The sequence below is a fragment of the Schistocerca gregaria genome, unplaced genomic scaffold (genome assembly GCF_023897955.1).
Source record: "Schistocerca gregaria isolate iqSchGreg1 unplaced genomic scaffold, iqSchGreg1.2 ptg000449l, whole genome shotgun sequence".
Lineage (NCBI taxonomy): Eukaryota > Metazoa > Arthropoda > Insecta > Orthoptera > Acrididae > Schistocerca > Schistocerca gregaria.
The window spans coordinates 464,182-479,687 of NW_026061870.1; the positions used below are offsets into that span (position 1 = coordinate 464,182).

The 15,506-nt window shown below is 42.5% G+C and overlaps 1 protein-coding gene across 1 annotated transcript in view; it reads right to left on the minus strand.

Annotated features, from left to right (window-relative positions):
- Positions 1 to 15,506, minus strand: part of LOC126312744 (X-ray repair cross-complementing protein 5-like) — a 151,416-nt gene that overhangs the window by 101,960 nt on the left and 33,950 nt on the right. Inside the window, exon 4 of the mRNA XM_049992242.1 lies at positions 5,364 to 5,486. Coding sequence (XP_049848199.1) covers positions 5,364 to 5,486 — 123 coding nt within the window. The remainder of the gene's footprint in view (positions 1 to 5,363; positions 5,487 to 15,506) is intronic.

Sequence of the window (15,506 nt, forward strand, 5' to 3'; positions counted from 1 at the left end):
AAAAAAGGTCATAAGATGAACACGAAAATAAAACTATGAAAATGGAATGTAACTGCATTACATCAGGTGATAAGGATAGCATTAGATTAAGAAAATGAGACACTAAAGGCAGTAGAGGAATGACAATGGCTGAAGCATATAAATACATTATTCAATACTCCACCAGTTGTATACTGATGAGAAAACAAATTGAAACACTGAGAAGGAATTGTGCAACATGAACAAAAGTTGGTAGGTTGTAGTTTTGAGTCCACCCAAGAAGCGATCAAAGAAGAAGCCGTTAAGATCTTCAGACAAACACATGGCTCTTAATGTGTATTGAAGGAGCTGCTGTCTCTAGAGCTGTCAATGACTGATATTGTTTAGTAAACAGCTGCATCTACAGATGTTGGTTGGTTTTCAGTGTATGGCGTGACGGGATAAGTAAGTACAAAGCCAAACACTCTCTCTGAAATTTCCTGAAAAAGAAAAACCATGACAGAAGCTTCCAGAAAGTGTTGATGACTACAGCAGAAATGTGTTACGAAGGAAGTACATGATTTGATTTTTTGTAAAGAGCTGCCAACAACTGACAGGTGTTTGCTGCCATGAACGAAAATCGAGATTCGGGCATTTTTGGAGAACTAAATCTTATAAATTAATTTATAAATTTTTATAAATTAATTTTAAATATGTTCAGTGTGGATGCAATAGGATGCTAAAAGACACCAATGATATCATTTTACAGGGGAAGCATTATCTGCAAACCACTGCTGTTGTTGTTGTTGTTGGGTCTTCAGTCTTGAGACTGGTTTGATGCAGCTCTCCATGCTACTCTATCCTGTGCAAGCTTCTTCAACTCCCAGTACCTACTGCAAGCTACATCCTTCTGAATCTGTTTAGTGTATTCATCTCTTGATCTCCCTCAATGATTTTTACCCTCCGCGCTGCCCTCCAATACCAAATTGGTGATCCTTTGATGCCTCAGAATATGTCCTACCAACCAATCCCTTCTTCTAGTCAAGTTGTGCCACAAATATCTCTTCTCACCAATTATATTCAATACCTCCTCATTAGTTATGTGATCTACCCATCTAATCTTCAGCATTCATCTGTAGCGCCACATTTCGAAAGCTTCTATTCTCTTCTCGTCTAAATAATTTATCGTCCATGTTTCACTTCCATACAAGGCTACACTTCATACAAATACTTCCAGAAATGATTTCCTGATACTTAGATCTATACTCGATGTTAACAAATTCCTCTTCTTCAGAAACGCTTTCCTTGCCATTGCCAGTCTACATTTTATACCCTCTCTACTCTGACCATCATCAGTTATTTTGCTCCCTCAATAGCAAAACTCATTTACTACTTTAAGCGTCTCATTTCCTAATCCAATTCCCACAGCATCACCCGATTTAATTCGACTACAGTCCATTATCCTCGTTTGGCTTTTGTTGATGTTCCTCTTATATCCTCCTTTCAAGACACTGTCCATTCCGTTCAGCTGCTCTTCCAGGTCCTTTGCTGTCTCTGACAGAATTCCAATGTCATCGGCGAACCTCAAAGTTTTTATTTCTTCTCCATGGATTTTAATACCTACTCTGAATTTTTCTTTTGTTTCCTTTACTGCTTGCTCAATATACAGATTGAATAACATCGGGGATAGGCTACAACCCTATCTAACTCCTTTCCCAACCACTGCTTCCCTTTAATGTCCTTTGACTCTTATAACTGCCATCTGCTTTCTGTACAAATTGTAAATAGCCTTTCGCTCCCTGTATTTTACCCCTGCCACCTTCAGAATTTGGAAGAGAGTATTCCAGTCAACAATAACACTATAAATCCTCAAAATCAGCATCTCTGTCTGGGTTATCCAGCAGAAACGAGTCACACACATTTGGACCTAAGTACGTTACATCAAAGGCTGTTTGTGGACTTTTAAATCTTCCAAGACTTACCAAGCGCGAAAGCGCCGGTAGACAGGCACAATAAAATAACACACAAACACACACACAAAATTTCGAGCTTTCGCAACCGGCGGTTGCTTCGTCAGGAAAGAGGGAAGGAGAAGGAAAGATGAAAGGACGTGGGTTTCAAGGGAGAGGGTAAGGAGCCATTCCAATCCCGGGAGCAGAAAGACTTACCTTAGGGGGAAAAAAAGATAGGTATATACTCGCGCACACACACACACATATCCCCCCATACATATACAGACACAAGCAGACATATTTAAAGTCTCTTTAAGCCCTCACACTTAAAGTTCCCATCTCTGGCCGTAACCCGTCTTTCCATCAGTCCTTAATGAAAGTCCTCAATCCTTCCTCTCCCACATCCACACCAGCTGTTCAGAGCATCCTCCTACAGGCCAACTGCAAATTAGAACAGCATTCCACCCTCCACCTCAAAAAACTATCGAATCTCCTGGTTTCCCACCTCCGGAAGGGCAACTCACTCACCCTCCACAACCCTTCCAGCAAATCTCAACCTCCTCTCATTGGACACAAACCCAGTCTCTCCCATCTACTCAATCTCCCACTTCCAACTCCACTCCCCCCAAAACCTCAAAATTCTAAACAACACAATCTGGAACCACAACACCCCAATTCCGTAGTTAAGCTTTCCTCCAAACCTCCCTCCCAATCTGAAACCTCCGTCCTATCCAAAGGCCTCAATATCAGTCCTACTCCCAGATTCAACCAAACAGCCCTCATCAAAGATTTACTGTCCTACACTCGTAGTCTCTGCTGAAAATATCACTTTGCCACAAAGAAAAATAATCCTGCTCCTAATGATCCAACTCCCCAAGACACTATCGAAATTGAACCCTGCCCGGAACAGTTCCGTCCTCCATCACAGCGGGACCCACCTCCTCTTCCTCAAAATCACTCTCTCCAAACTTTCCAGGAATTTCTCACTTCCAGCCCTGCATCTCAATCCTTCTTGAAAAACCTAATTCGTATTCCCAACATCACCACAGCTGAAGCCCAGGCTATCCGTGATCTGAAGGCTGACCGATCCATCGTCATTCTTCCGGTGGACAGGGGTTCCACGACCGTTGTACTTGATCATCGGGAGTATGTGGCTGAGGGACTGCGTCAGCTTTCAGACAGCATTACATACAAAGGTTACCAAGGTAATCCCATTCCTGATGTCCAGGCGGAGCTTCAAGAAATCCTCAGAACCTTAGGCCCCCTACAAAACCTTTCACCTGACTCCATCAACCTCCTGGCCCCACTGACACCCTGCACCCCTACCTTCTACCTACTTCCTAAAATTCACAAACTCAATCATCCCGGCTGCCTCATTGTAGCTGGTTACCAAGCCCGCACGGAACGTATCTCTGCCTACGTAGATCAACAGCTTCAACCCATTACATGCAGTCTCCCATCCTTCATCAAAGACACCAACCACTTTCTCGAACGCCTGGAATCCTTGCCCAATCTGTTACCCCCTGAACCCAGCCTTGTAACCATTGATGCCACTTCCTTATACACAAATATCCCGCATGTCCAGGGCCTCGCTGCGATGGAGCACTTCCTTTCACGCCGAACACCTGCCACCCTACCTGAAACCTCTTTCCTCATTACCTTAGCCAGCTTCATCACTTCTTCACTTTCGAAGGCCACACATACCAACAATTAAAGGGAACAGCCATGTGTACCAGGATGGCTCCCTCGTATGCCAACCTATTTATAGGTCGCTTAGAGGAAGCCTTCTTGGCTACCCAGGCCTGCCAACCCGAAGTTTGGTACAGAATTATTGATGACATCTTCATGACCTGGACTCACAGTGAAGAAAAACTCCAGAACTTCCTCTCCAACCTCATCTCCTTTGGTTCCATCAGATTTACCTGGTCCTACTCCAAATCCCATGCCACTTTCCTTGGCGTTGACCTCCACCTGTCCAATGGCCAGCTTTACACATCTGTCCACATCAAACCCACCAACAAGCAACAGTACCTCCATTATGACAACTGCCACCCATTCCATATCAAACGGTCCCTTCCCTACAGCCTAGGTCTTTGTGTCAAATGAATCTGCTCCAGCCCTGAATCCCTGAACCAATACAACAACAACCTGAAAACAGCTTTCGCATCTCGCAACTAACCAGAGCCACTTCCTCATACCCCCAAACCCAGAACCTCCCACATAAGAATCCCAAAAGTGCCTCACTTGTGACAGGATACTTTCCGGGACTGGATCAGACTCTGAATATGGCTCTCCAGCAGGGATACGGCTTCCTCAAATTCTGCCCTGAAATGAGATTCATCCTTCACAAAATCCTCCCCACTCCACCAAGAGTGTCTTTCCACCATACACCTAACCTTCATAATCTCTTAGTTCATCCCTATGAAATCCCCAAACCACCTTCTTTACCCTCTGGCTCCTATGCTTGTAACCGCCCCTCTCACCACCACCTACTTCAATCCTGTAACTCAGAAGGTATACACGATCAAAGGCAGAGCCACGTGTGACAGCACCCACGTGATTTACCAACTGACCTGCCTACACTGTGAAGCTTTCTCTGTGGGAATGACCAGCAACAAACTGTCCATTCGCATGAACGGACACAGGCAAACAGTGTTTGTTGGTAATGAGGATCACCCCGTGACTAAACATGCCCTGGTGCACGGCCGGCACATCTTGGCACTGTGTTACACCGTCCGGGTTATCTGGATACTTCCCACTGACACCAACCTATCAGAACTCCGGAGATGGGAACTTGCTCTTCAATATATCCTCTCTTCCCGTTACCCACCAGGCCTCAACCTCCGCTAATTTCAAGTTGCCACCGCTCATACCTCACCTGTCATTCAATAACATCTTTGCCTCTGTACTTCCGCCTCTCGACTGACATCTCTACCCAAACTCTTTGCTTTTACATATGTCTGCTTGTGTTTGTGTGTGTGTGTGTGTGTGTGTGTGTGTGTGTGTGTGTGTGTGTGTGTGTGTGTGTATGTGTGTGGGTGTGTGTGTGTGTGTGTGTGTGTGGGCGCTCCCGGGATTGGAATGACTCCTTACCCTCTCCCTTAAAACCCACATCCTTTCGTCTTTCCCTCTCCTTCCCTCTTTCCTGATGAAGCAACCGTGGGTTGCGAAAGCTTGAAATTTGTTTGTGTGTGTGTTTGTGTTTGTTACTGTTGCTATCAATGTACCAACACTTTCATTTGGTAAGTTACAGAATCTTTGTTTTATATATAAAAGGTAGTGCACAACAAATAGGCAGTAGATGAAATGGCTAGGAACACAGGGAAAACTTTTGAATTCCACTATAACACTGACACTAAAGTAGTCTGATGAATTTTTGGAATGATGAACTTTTTGACCAATGCGCTTACGTATTACACAATTTTCCCACAAAAAGTGGTGAAATATACTTACATGGCAACAAATGAAACATTCATGGAATTCAACTCATTTATTATTCCATCAACATGTTGGTTATCAACATCACCAGCACAGTCACTAATCAACACCAATGTAGTTGTCGTGAACTGTTTACCCCTGTTGACAGAAATGTGGTTCATTTGTCAATGAGAATTTTTAATCACACAGTTAAATAAAGTAGCAGCACTGCAGGAGAAAACATCTATGAAAAATAACCAAATCTAAGATATGATGATTACGGTTGATTTCTAGTAGTCTGCGAATTAGTAAACAAAATATATAAATCACTAGACATACAAGGTAAACCCGATCTCCATCCACAATTTTTGGAGGTTGTTCAGTGATATTTTCTGAGTAGGCTATGAGCTGATCCTTGCACAGAAGAAAACAGCAACCAGCCACTGTTAATGCATTTTATTGACAGATCTACATCTATGTGATTGCTCTGCTATTCACAATAAAGTGAATGGCAGAGGGTTCAGTGAACAATGTCTCTCTACTGTTCCACTCTTGAACACCACACAGGAAAAATGAGCCCTTAAATTTTTCTGTATGTGCCCTGATTTCTCTTATTTTATCATGATGATCATGTCTCCCTATGTAGGTGGTTGCCAACAGAATGTTTTCGCAATTGGAAGAGAAAACTGGTGATTGAAATTTCATAAGAGGATCCCGTTGCAATGAAAAATGCCTTTGTTTTAATGACTACCACTCCAATTCACGTATCATGTCTGCGGCACTATCTCCCCTATTTTGTGATAGTACAAAACGAGCTGCCCTTCTTTGAATACTCCAGAATAGGGTGGACAGGCATGGTTTAAGCAATTTCTTTAGCAGAACTGTTGCAACTTCTAAGTGTTAAGCCAATGAATTGCAGTCTTTGCTCTACCCACAACATTATCTATGTGATCGTTCCAGTTTAGATTATTTGTAATTGTAATCCCTAAGTATTTAGCTGAACTCACAGCCTTAAGATTTGTGTGACTTATCACATAATTGAAATTTAGTGGATTTATTTTAGTACTCATGTAAATAACTTCACTTTTTTTTTTTTTTATTAAGGGTCAATTGCCACTTTTTGCATCACACAGATATCTTATCTAAATCATTATGCAATTCATTTTGGACATCTGATGGCTTTACAGGATGGTAAATGACAGTATCATCTGCAAAAAATCTAATAGGGCTACTCAGATTGTCTCCTATGTCATTAATATAGATCAGGAACAATAGAGGTCCTGTAACACTTCCTTGGGGAATGCTGGATTTTATTTCTGTTTTACTCAATGACTTTCTGTCTATTATTACAAACTGTGACCTTTCTGACAGGAAATCATGAATCCAGTCGCACAACTGAGGTGATATTCCATAGGTACACAGTTTGGTTAGTAGATGCTTGTGAGGAACAGTGTCGAAAGCCTTCTGGAAATCTAAAAATATGGAATCAATTTGACATTCCCTGTTGATAGCACTCATTACTTCATGAGTACAAAGAGCTAGTTGTGTTTCACAAGAATGATGTTTTCTGAATCCATGCTGTGTGTCAATGAATCATTTTCTTCGAGGTAATTGATAATGTTCGAACACAGTACATGTTCCAAAACCCTACTGCAAATCAATGTTAGTGATATAGGCCTGTAATTCAGCGGATCACTCCTATTTCCCTTTTTGGGTATTGGTGTGACTTGAGCAATTTTCCAGCCTTTAGGTCTGGAACTTCCTATGAGCGAGTGGTTGCATATAATTGCTAAATATGGAGGTATTGCATGAGCATACTCTGAAAGGAACCTGACTGGTATACAATCTGGACCAGAGGTCTTGCCTTTATTAAGTGATTTACACTGCTTTGCTACACTGAGGATATGTACTTCTATGTTTTTCATCTTGGCTGTTGTTCATAATTGGATCACGAATATTTACTTCATCTTCTTTGATGAAGGAGTTTTGAAAGACCATGTTTATCATGCAGTGAAGGTATTTATTGCATCTTGTCACTGGTGTGCTTTATGGATGACCAGAATCTCTTTGAGTTTTCTGCCTGTTTTTGAAACAGAGTTTTGTTGTGGAAATTATTAAAAGCATCTCGCACTGAGTACGCGTTATACTTCGAACTCTGCCAAACTTTACGAGTTTTGAGGATTGTGTTCTTTTAAATTTGGCATGTTTTTTTCATTGCTTCTGCAACAGCGATCCGACCCATTTTGTATACCATGGGCGATCAGTACCATAACTTATTAATTTATGTGGTACGTATCTCTCAATTGCTGTCGATACTATCTCTTTGAAATCATTTCACATGTTTTCTATATTACGTGATCAGATTGGAAGGAGTCGAGAATGTCTCTTAAAAAGGTGTCAAGAGCATTTTTATCGACTTTTTTTTAAAAATAAATGTACTTTGCGTTTCTTTTTTATGGTATTCAGCCAAGCAGCAACTGCTTTGTGGTCACTAATCCGTGTATTCATCATTATACTCACTATTACTCCAGGATTATTTGTTGTTAAGAAATCAAGTATGCTTTTGCAACCATTTACACTTCAAGTGGGCTCATGAACCAATTGTTCAGATTAATTTTCTGAGAAAGCATTCAGTACAATTTTGGATGACTTTTATGCCTGTTGCCGGCTTTAAACGTATAATTTTTCCAGCATATCGTGGGTAGATTGAAGTAACCACTGACTAACTGTATGAGTGGGGTACCTATTTGAAATGAGACTAAAGTTTTCTTTGAACTACACAAGTAGTTCTGTACCAGTTTTGGACTGATTGGTCATTCTCAGACAGCTGTTTATATTTCGGCGCACATTTGCTGGTGTTTACATTAGCTTTTTGCTCTTTATTCGCCTTTGTGGTGAAAATTCCTTGGGATGGTGGAGCCCACAGCAAAAAAAAGTGTAAAACGACCTGTTTGACTGTAACTGTAGCTAATAACAACTGAACAATTACACTGTGTTCCACGAGTATTAGCGAGAGTTACAATAAAATAGGCCACTTGTGACACCGTTATTTGCTGTAGGGTGCCACCATTCTGAGAAATTCTCACTACAATGGGAACAAAGAGCCAAAAGCTAATGTAAACATCGACAAATGTACATCTCAGTGTAAACAGCCATCTGAAGATGGACCTCTTGGTTCGAAACCACTAACAGAGCTATTTGTGTGCATATATATCATTGTTAGCAGTGGCTGGTTGTTGTTTTTGTCTTTGCAAGAATCAACCTGTATTTTGAAGACCACTATTTTCTGAGCGTATCAGCATAAGGGACCCGTGGTCTCCAGTGGCACAATACAGAGCAATAATGCAATTATAATTTATTCTGTTTGTAACCTCAATTGCCCTTATTCCTGTGAAAATAATTTCACAACAATGAACCCATCTGTAATATGTAATCACTAAAATGTACTACACAAAACGCAAATATACAAGATGGCTCGAGTATGATGTGGACAGCATGGATAAGTGAGTGAAAGGAAGTCATAAAATCCAAGAAAATGTCTAATTATTACTGCAAATACGGGTTAAAACTATCCTTCATGATGAATATCCCATACGCCAGTCACATGAGCAACAAGGTATGTGTAGAACTTAACAGATGTTAAAAAGAACAGTCATATTTCGTGGCGACTGTGGAATAATAATAGAGACTGAAGCAGAGACAGATGGCATACAGCTGTCTGCACTATAGGGAATGTAAAATATTAGAGAGCAGGGGCTGATGTCCTAAACCATCTGCCCTGTAGGAGATCTAGCACGCAGGAGAGCAAGTTTCAGAAGTGGCTCTCTGTAGGTGGAAGCAGGACGCAATCACATTGCCTCTCTCCCATGCATCCCGATCAGTTATTCAAATAATGCAGGTCTATGTGGCATCTTACTATAGCTCTGTACCAGCCTTCTCCTGAAGTTGCTTCCACACAATGTTTTTTTATGTTCACCTTTGCGCATGTACTTATGTTTCCAACAGCATAACTACATACGCACATTTGTGTATGCATAATTTACTCAAAATGGAGACTGTGCATACAAATGCATTGATGCCGGGTTCATTGGGAATCTCTTGCACTGTTTAGCAAATGATAGGTGACAGGCCTATGTGTATTTTTTTGGGTAGTGTGTTGAGGTTTTGCTGTAAAGTGATTTATGTGTAGTTTATTTATTTAATCGTGTCAGAAGCACCGTACATAAAATCAGAATGATTAACACATACATATCAAGTATATAACAAATACAAAAAGAGTATAAAAGTATACAGACATATAAGCAGAGTCAAGTCTTGGACCAGACTCTGGCCATGTCCAGCGCTTCCGAGGTGGCATTCATCAAATCCTTCATGGTGCAGGTGCTGGGGCACAGGGCACAGCACACACTGCGTGAGGTGGCTGGTGGTTTGAGTGTGTCCACAGTCACACAGTGCCGGTTCATTTGAGAGACCCCATTTGCGCATATTCTCTTTGGATTGTGTGACACCAGAGCGCAGCCCATTAAGAGATTTCCATGTCGTCTATCCTTCCATATGGCCGGGAGGGAGTTCTTCGATTGGGACTAACCATTCCCCAAGGTGTGCGTTTTCTTCTTGCCACATTGCCAGCCTCACTTGCTACGGTGTCCCGACGATGTTTTCTGCTGTGTGTAGGAAGCTTTTTCTAGATTTTAGTCGACGGCAGGCTGGCTGGTGTTTGTACAGTGGGTAGGCAAGTGAGGTCAATGCCTTTGTCTTTTCCTTCCTGGCCACTATTTTCCTTCTAATATCTGGTGGGGCCACGCCTGCCAGGCAGTACAATTTATCAGTCGGGGCTGGTCTCAGACAGCCTGTGATGATACAGCAGGATTCATCAAGCGGTATGTCCACTTGCTTGGCGAGGCTAGAATTGTACCACACTGGTCACGCGTACTCCGCTGCTGAATAGCACAAAGCAATAGCTGTGGTTCTCACTATTCCAGGCTGTGGCCCCCATGTAGTGCCAGTTAGTTTGCGCACAATGTTGTTTCTCGTGGGTACTTTGTATTTAGTGTTCATGTAGTGCTTTTTATAGGTGAGTGCTCTATTTAAGGTGACGCCTAAGTATTTTGGTGTTTCGCAATGTTCCAGGGGCACTCCTTCCCAGTTAAGTTGTAGTCTTCTTGCAGATTGTCTTTTCTTTAGGTGGAAAGTGCAGGTTTGGGTTTTCCCTGGGTTGGGTTTAAGATGGTTCCCCTTATAGCTGGAAAGCTGTTTGGAGGGCTTCTGACAGATTCTGTTCAACAGTTTCAAAGCTGTCTGCTTGAGCGGTAATGGTGCAATCATCTGCATATATGAAGCCTTCGGTGCATTAATGTCTGTTGACGCCACAGAAAATACACTGGAATTTATAGTTGATAACAGACAAAGAAGTCATGGCATTCCACTTCAGAATATTATTTCAATAAATCATTTCCTGAGCATCAAGTATTAGATAAAATGTCTTCAATATAGCAAAGATGCTGAGTTGCAGAACGCACAACAAAAAGACTGATGCAAATATAGCTTTTGGACTGTGAGGTCTTCGTCAAAATTAGACGAGAAACACACACATGCAAACGCAACTCTCACGCACGACTGCAGTCTCAGGCAACTGAGACCACACTGCGAGCAGCACCAGTGCACGATGGAAGTGGCGAATAGGTGGTGGTAAACAGGAGGCTGCGGCGGGGAGGGGGAGGGATAGTAGGGTAAGTGTGGCGGACAGTGATATGCTGTTAAGGAGTGTGCAGGGACGAGGTGGAAAGAGGGTAGGGCAGCTATGTGCAGTTGGGGGGTTAGATGGAGGGCAGGGAAAAGGTGGGGAAAGGGGGGGAGGGGGAGAGGAGGAGGATAGCAGAAAAGGAGAGAAGTAAAAAGAGTAGGTGTGATGGAGTAATGAGGGCTGTGTAGTAATGGAATGGGAACAGAGAAGGGGCTGGATGGGCGAGGACAATGACTAACGAAAGTTGAGGCCAGAAGGGTTTCGGGAACATAGGGTATATTGCAGGGAAAGTCCCCAATTGCGCAATTCAAAAAAGCTGGTGTTGGTGGGAAGGATCCATATGGTACACGCTGTGAAGCAGTCATTGAAATGAAGGATGTCAAGTTTGGCAGCACGTTCAGCCCAGGTGCTCCACTTGTTTCTTGGCCACAGTTTGTCGGTGGCCATTCATGCGGACAGACAGCTTGTTGGTGGCCATGCCCACATAGAATGCAGCACAGTGATTGCAGCTTAGCTTGTAGGTCACATGGCTGGTTTCACAGGTACCCTTGCTTTTGATGGGTTAGGTGATGTTTGTGACCAGACTGCTGCAGGTGGTGGTGGGAGAATGGAGGATGTATAGGACATGTCTTGCATCTAGGTCTATTACAGGGGTATGAGCCATGAGGTAATGGGAGGGGATCAGGGGTTCTGTAGGGATGAACGAGTATATTGTGCAGGTTTGGTGGATGACGGAATACCACTTTGGGAGGGATGGAAAGGATAGTGGGCAGGTTATTTCTCACTTCAGGGATTTTGGAACACATATTATGTTCGAGTATAATGATTTTTCTGGAGACTAGAAATCTACTGTGTAGGAATCAGCATGGGTTTCGAAAAAGACGGTCATGTGAAACCCAGCTCGCGCTATTCATCCACGAGACTCAGAGTGCCATAGACGCGAGTACACAGGTAGATGCCGTATTTCTCGACTTCCGCAAGATGTTCGATACAGTTCCCCACAGTCGTTTAATGAACAAAGTAAGAGCATATGGACTATCAGACCAATTGTGTGATTGGATTGAGGAGTTCCTAGATAACAGAACGCAGCATGTCATTCTCAATGGAGAGAAGTTTTCCGAAGTAAGAGTGATTTCAGGTGTGCCGCAGGGGAGTGTCATAGGACCATTGCTATTCACAATATACATAAATGGCCTGGTGGATGACATCGGAAGTTCACTGAGGCTTTTTGCGGATAATGCTGTGGTGTATCGAGATGTTGTAACAATGGAAAATTGTACTGAAATGCACGAGGATCTGCAGCAAATTGACGCATGGTGCACGGAATGGCATTTGCATCTCAATGTAGACAAGTGTAATGTGCTGCGAATCCATAGAAAGATAGATCCCTTATCATTCAGCTACAAAATAGCTGGTCAGCAACTGGAAGCAGTTAATTCCATAAATTACCTGGGAGTACGCATTAAGAGTGATTTAAAATGGAATTATCATATAAAGTTGATCGCCGATAAAGCAGATGCCAGACTGAGATTCATTGAAAGAATCCTAATGAAATGCAATCCGAAAACAAAGGAAGTAGGTTACAGTACGCTTGTTCACCCACTGCTTGAATACTGCTCAGCAGTGTGGGATCTGTACCAGATAGGGTGGATAGAAGAGATAGAGAAGATCCAACGGAGAGCAGCACGCTTCATTACAGGATCATTTAGTAATCGCGAAAGAGTTACGGAGATGATAGATAAACTCCAGTGGAAGACTCTGCAGGAGAGACGCTCAGTAGCTAGGTACGGACTTTTGTTAAAGTTTCGAGAACATACCTTCACCAACGAGTCAAGCAATATATTGCTCCCTCCTACGTATATCTAGTGAAGAGACCATGAGGATAAAATCAGAGAGATTAGAACCCACACAGAATCATCCCAACAATCCTTCTTTCCACGAACAATACGAGGCTGGAATAGAAGGGAGAACCGATAGAGGTACTCAGGGTACCCTCCGCCACACACTGTCAGGTGGCTTGCGGAGTATGGATGTAGATGTAGATGTAGATAGTTGAAACCCTGGCGGATAATGTAACTCAGTTGCTCCAGTCCTGAGTGGTACTGAGTTATGAGGGGAATGCTCTTCTGTGGCCGAACAGTGGGACTATGGGAGGTGGTGAGAGACTGAAAAGATAAGTCATGGAAGATTTGTTTTTGCAGAAGGTTGGGGGATAATTGGATAATTATGGTTTGCGAAGGCTTCAATAAGACCCTCAGTATATTTCGAGAGGGACCGCCTGTCGCTGAGGATGCAATGACCACAGGTAGCTGAACAATACGAGGCTGGAATAGAAGGGAGAACCGATAGAGGTACTCCGGGTATCCTCCGCCACACACTGTCAGGTGGCTTGCGGAGTATGGATGTAGATGTAGATAGTTGAAACCCTGGTGGATAATGTAATTCAGTTGCTCCAGTCCTGAGTGGTACTGAGTTATGAGGGGAATGCTCTTCTGTGGCCGAACAGTGGGACTATGGGAGGTGGTGGGAGACTGAAAAGATAAGGCATGGAAGATTTGTTCTTGCAGAAGGTTGGGAGGAGAACTGGATAATTATGGTTTGTGAAGGCTTCAATGAGACCCTCAGTATATTTCGAGAGGGACCGCCTGTCGCTGTGGATGCAATGACCACAGGTAGCTAGGCTGTATGGAAGGGACTTCTTGGCATGGAGTGTGTTGCAGCTGTCAAAGTGGAACTATAGCTGGTGGTTAGTAGGTTTGATAGGGACGGAGATACTGATGTAGCCCTCTTTGAGGTGAAGGTCAGCATTTAGGAATGTGGCTTGTTGGATTGAGTAGGACCAGGCGAAACAGATGGGGGAGAAGTTATCGAGGTTCTGGAGGAATGTGGATAGGGCGTCCTCACCCTTGATCCAGATAGCAAAGATGGCATCAATGAATCTGAACAAGGTGATGGGCTTAGGATTCTGGCTGTTTATGAAGGATTCCTCTACATGGCTCATGAATAGGTCAGATAGGATGGTGCCATGCTGGTGCCCACAGCTATAACCTGGATTTGTTTGTAGGTAATGCCTTCAAAGGAGAAGTAATTGTGGGTGAAGATATAGTTGGTCATGGCGTTTAGGAATGAGGTTGTTGGTTTGGAATCTGTGGGGTGCTGGGAAGGTAGTGTTCAAGAGTGGTAATGCCATTGGCATTAGGGATGTTAGTGTAAAGGGAAGTGGCATCAATAGTGACCAGTAGGGAATGATGTGGTAAAAGAGACAGGAACTATGTAGAGTTGGTGGAGGAAATGGTTGGTATCTTTTATATAGGAGGGTACGTTCCGGGTACAGGTTGAAGGTGTTGTTCTATACCATCCTGGATTTTCCATTGTTTGATAAAATGTCTACAATCATATTGCAGTAAAGAATGCAGTACCATAAGTCTCAAAGTAGGAAAATAGAAAAGAATAAGACTACAAATTTGTGAAAAGTGTATTTGAAAATAGCTGATCAACATTCATGCTATGGTGACTTAATAGCACAAAACTGAAGATTCTGACATCTGAACAAAAGAAATGATGGAGCATGTGTAGCTCCTCAACAAAGCATTAGAAATTGAAATGTAGGACATCAATGATGCAAAAAAATACAAAATTGGAGAAGACAACCTCTGTTTTAGTGGATTCCAGAGTCTGACATTCCCGAATTTGTCAAATCTGAGTACGTTAATCTACATCCAATCTTTCATGATTGAAATTGTGCAAACACCTTTTTTACAAGATAAAATACAAATAACATGCTGAAAGTTAAATAACTTTCACTTATCAATCAAGAAACTCCCCCCTTAATTATTTCTTGTTTAAGGAATAGTAATTGAAACACTTCATTTTGAAATGGGAAATAAATAGTTCAAACTGATATTTGTTGCCAGTTACAAACATAATGTTATTGATGGCCTTACTGCTGCAGTTTCCCAAGCACAAAATCTAAAATCTCAATGTAATCTTCTGAAATTTGCAGCCAAAAAGTTGTCGTCACTTTGTCTTTCTTGTGCCTCTGTTATTTAGATACTTCATTATCCATAGAAGTCTCCACGTTTTCTTTTTCTGTCACTTTTTCATTGCGATAAATGCAGCACAAACTCCCAAGCAAAGAAGAGGATCTACAGTAAACTGCTCATACAACGAGGCAACGTGTCAACACAAGACCGCCCGTGCATGCATGCGTGCGTTTCTTTCACAAATTTTTGTAAATGCATTTTTGTCACCATACATTTGCAACTAAGCACGAGGAAAAAGGCATTGTGTGGACACGCCTCAAGAGTCATCAGGCACATTTTCTTTAGTGCTTTGGCAGATAACTGCAATTTTGTTTCATAACTTGAAACTGGAGTTGGCTGATACAATGCTCATAACATCTTTCCTGCAACTCCCAGTGTTAATGGAAAGCATCA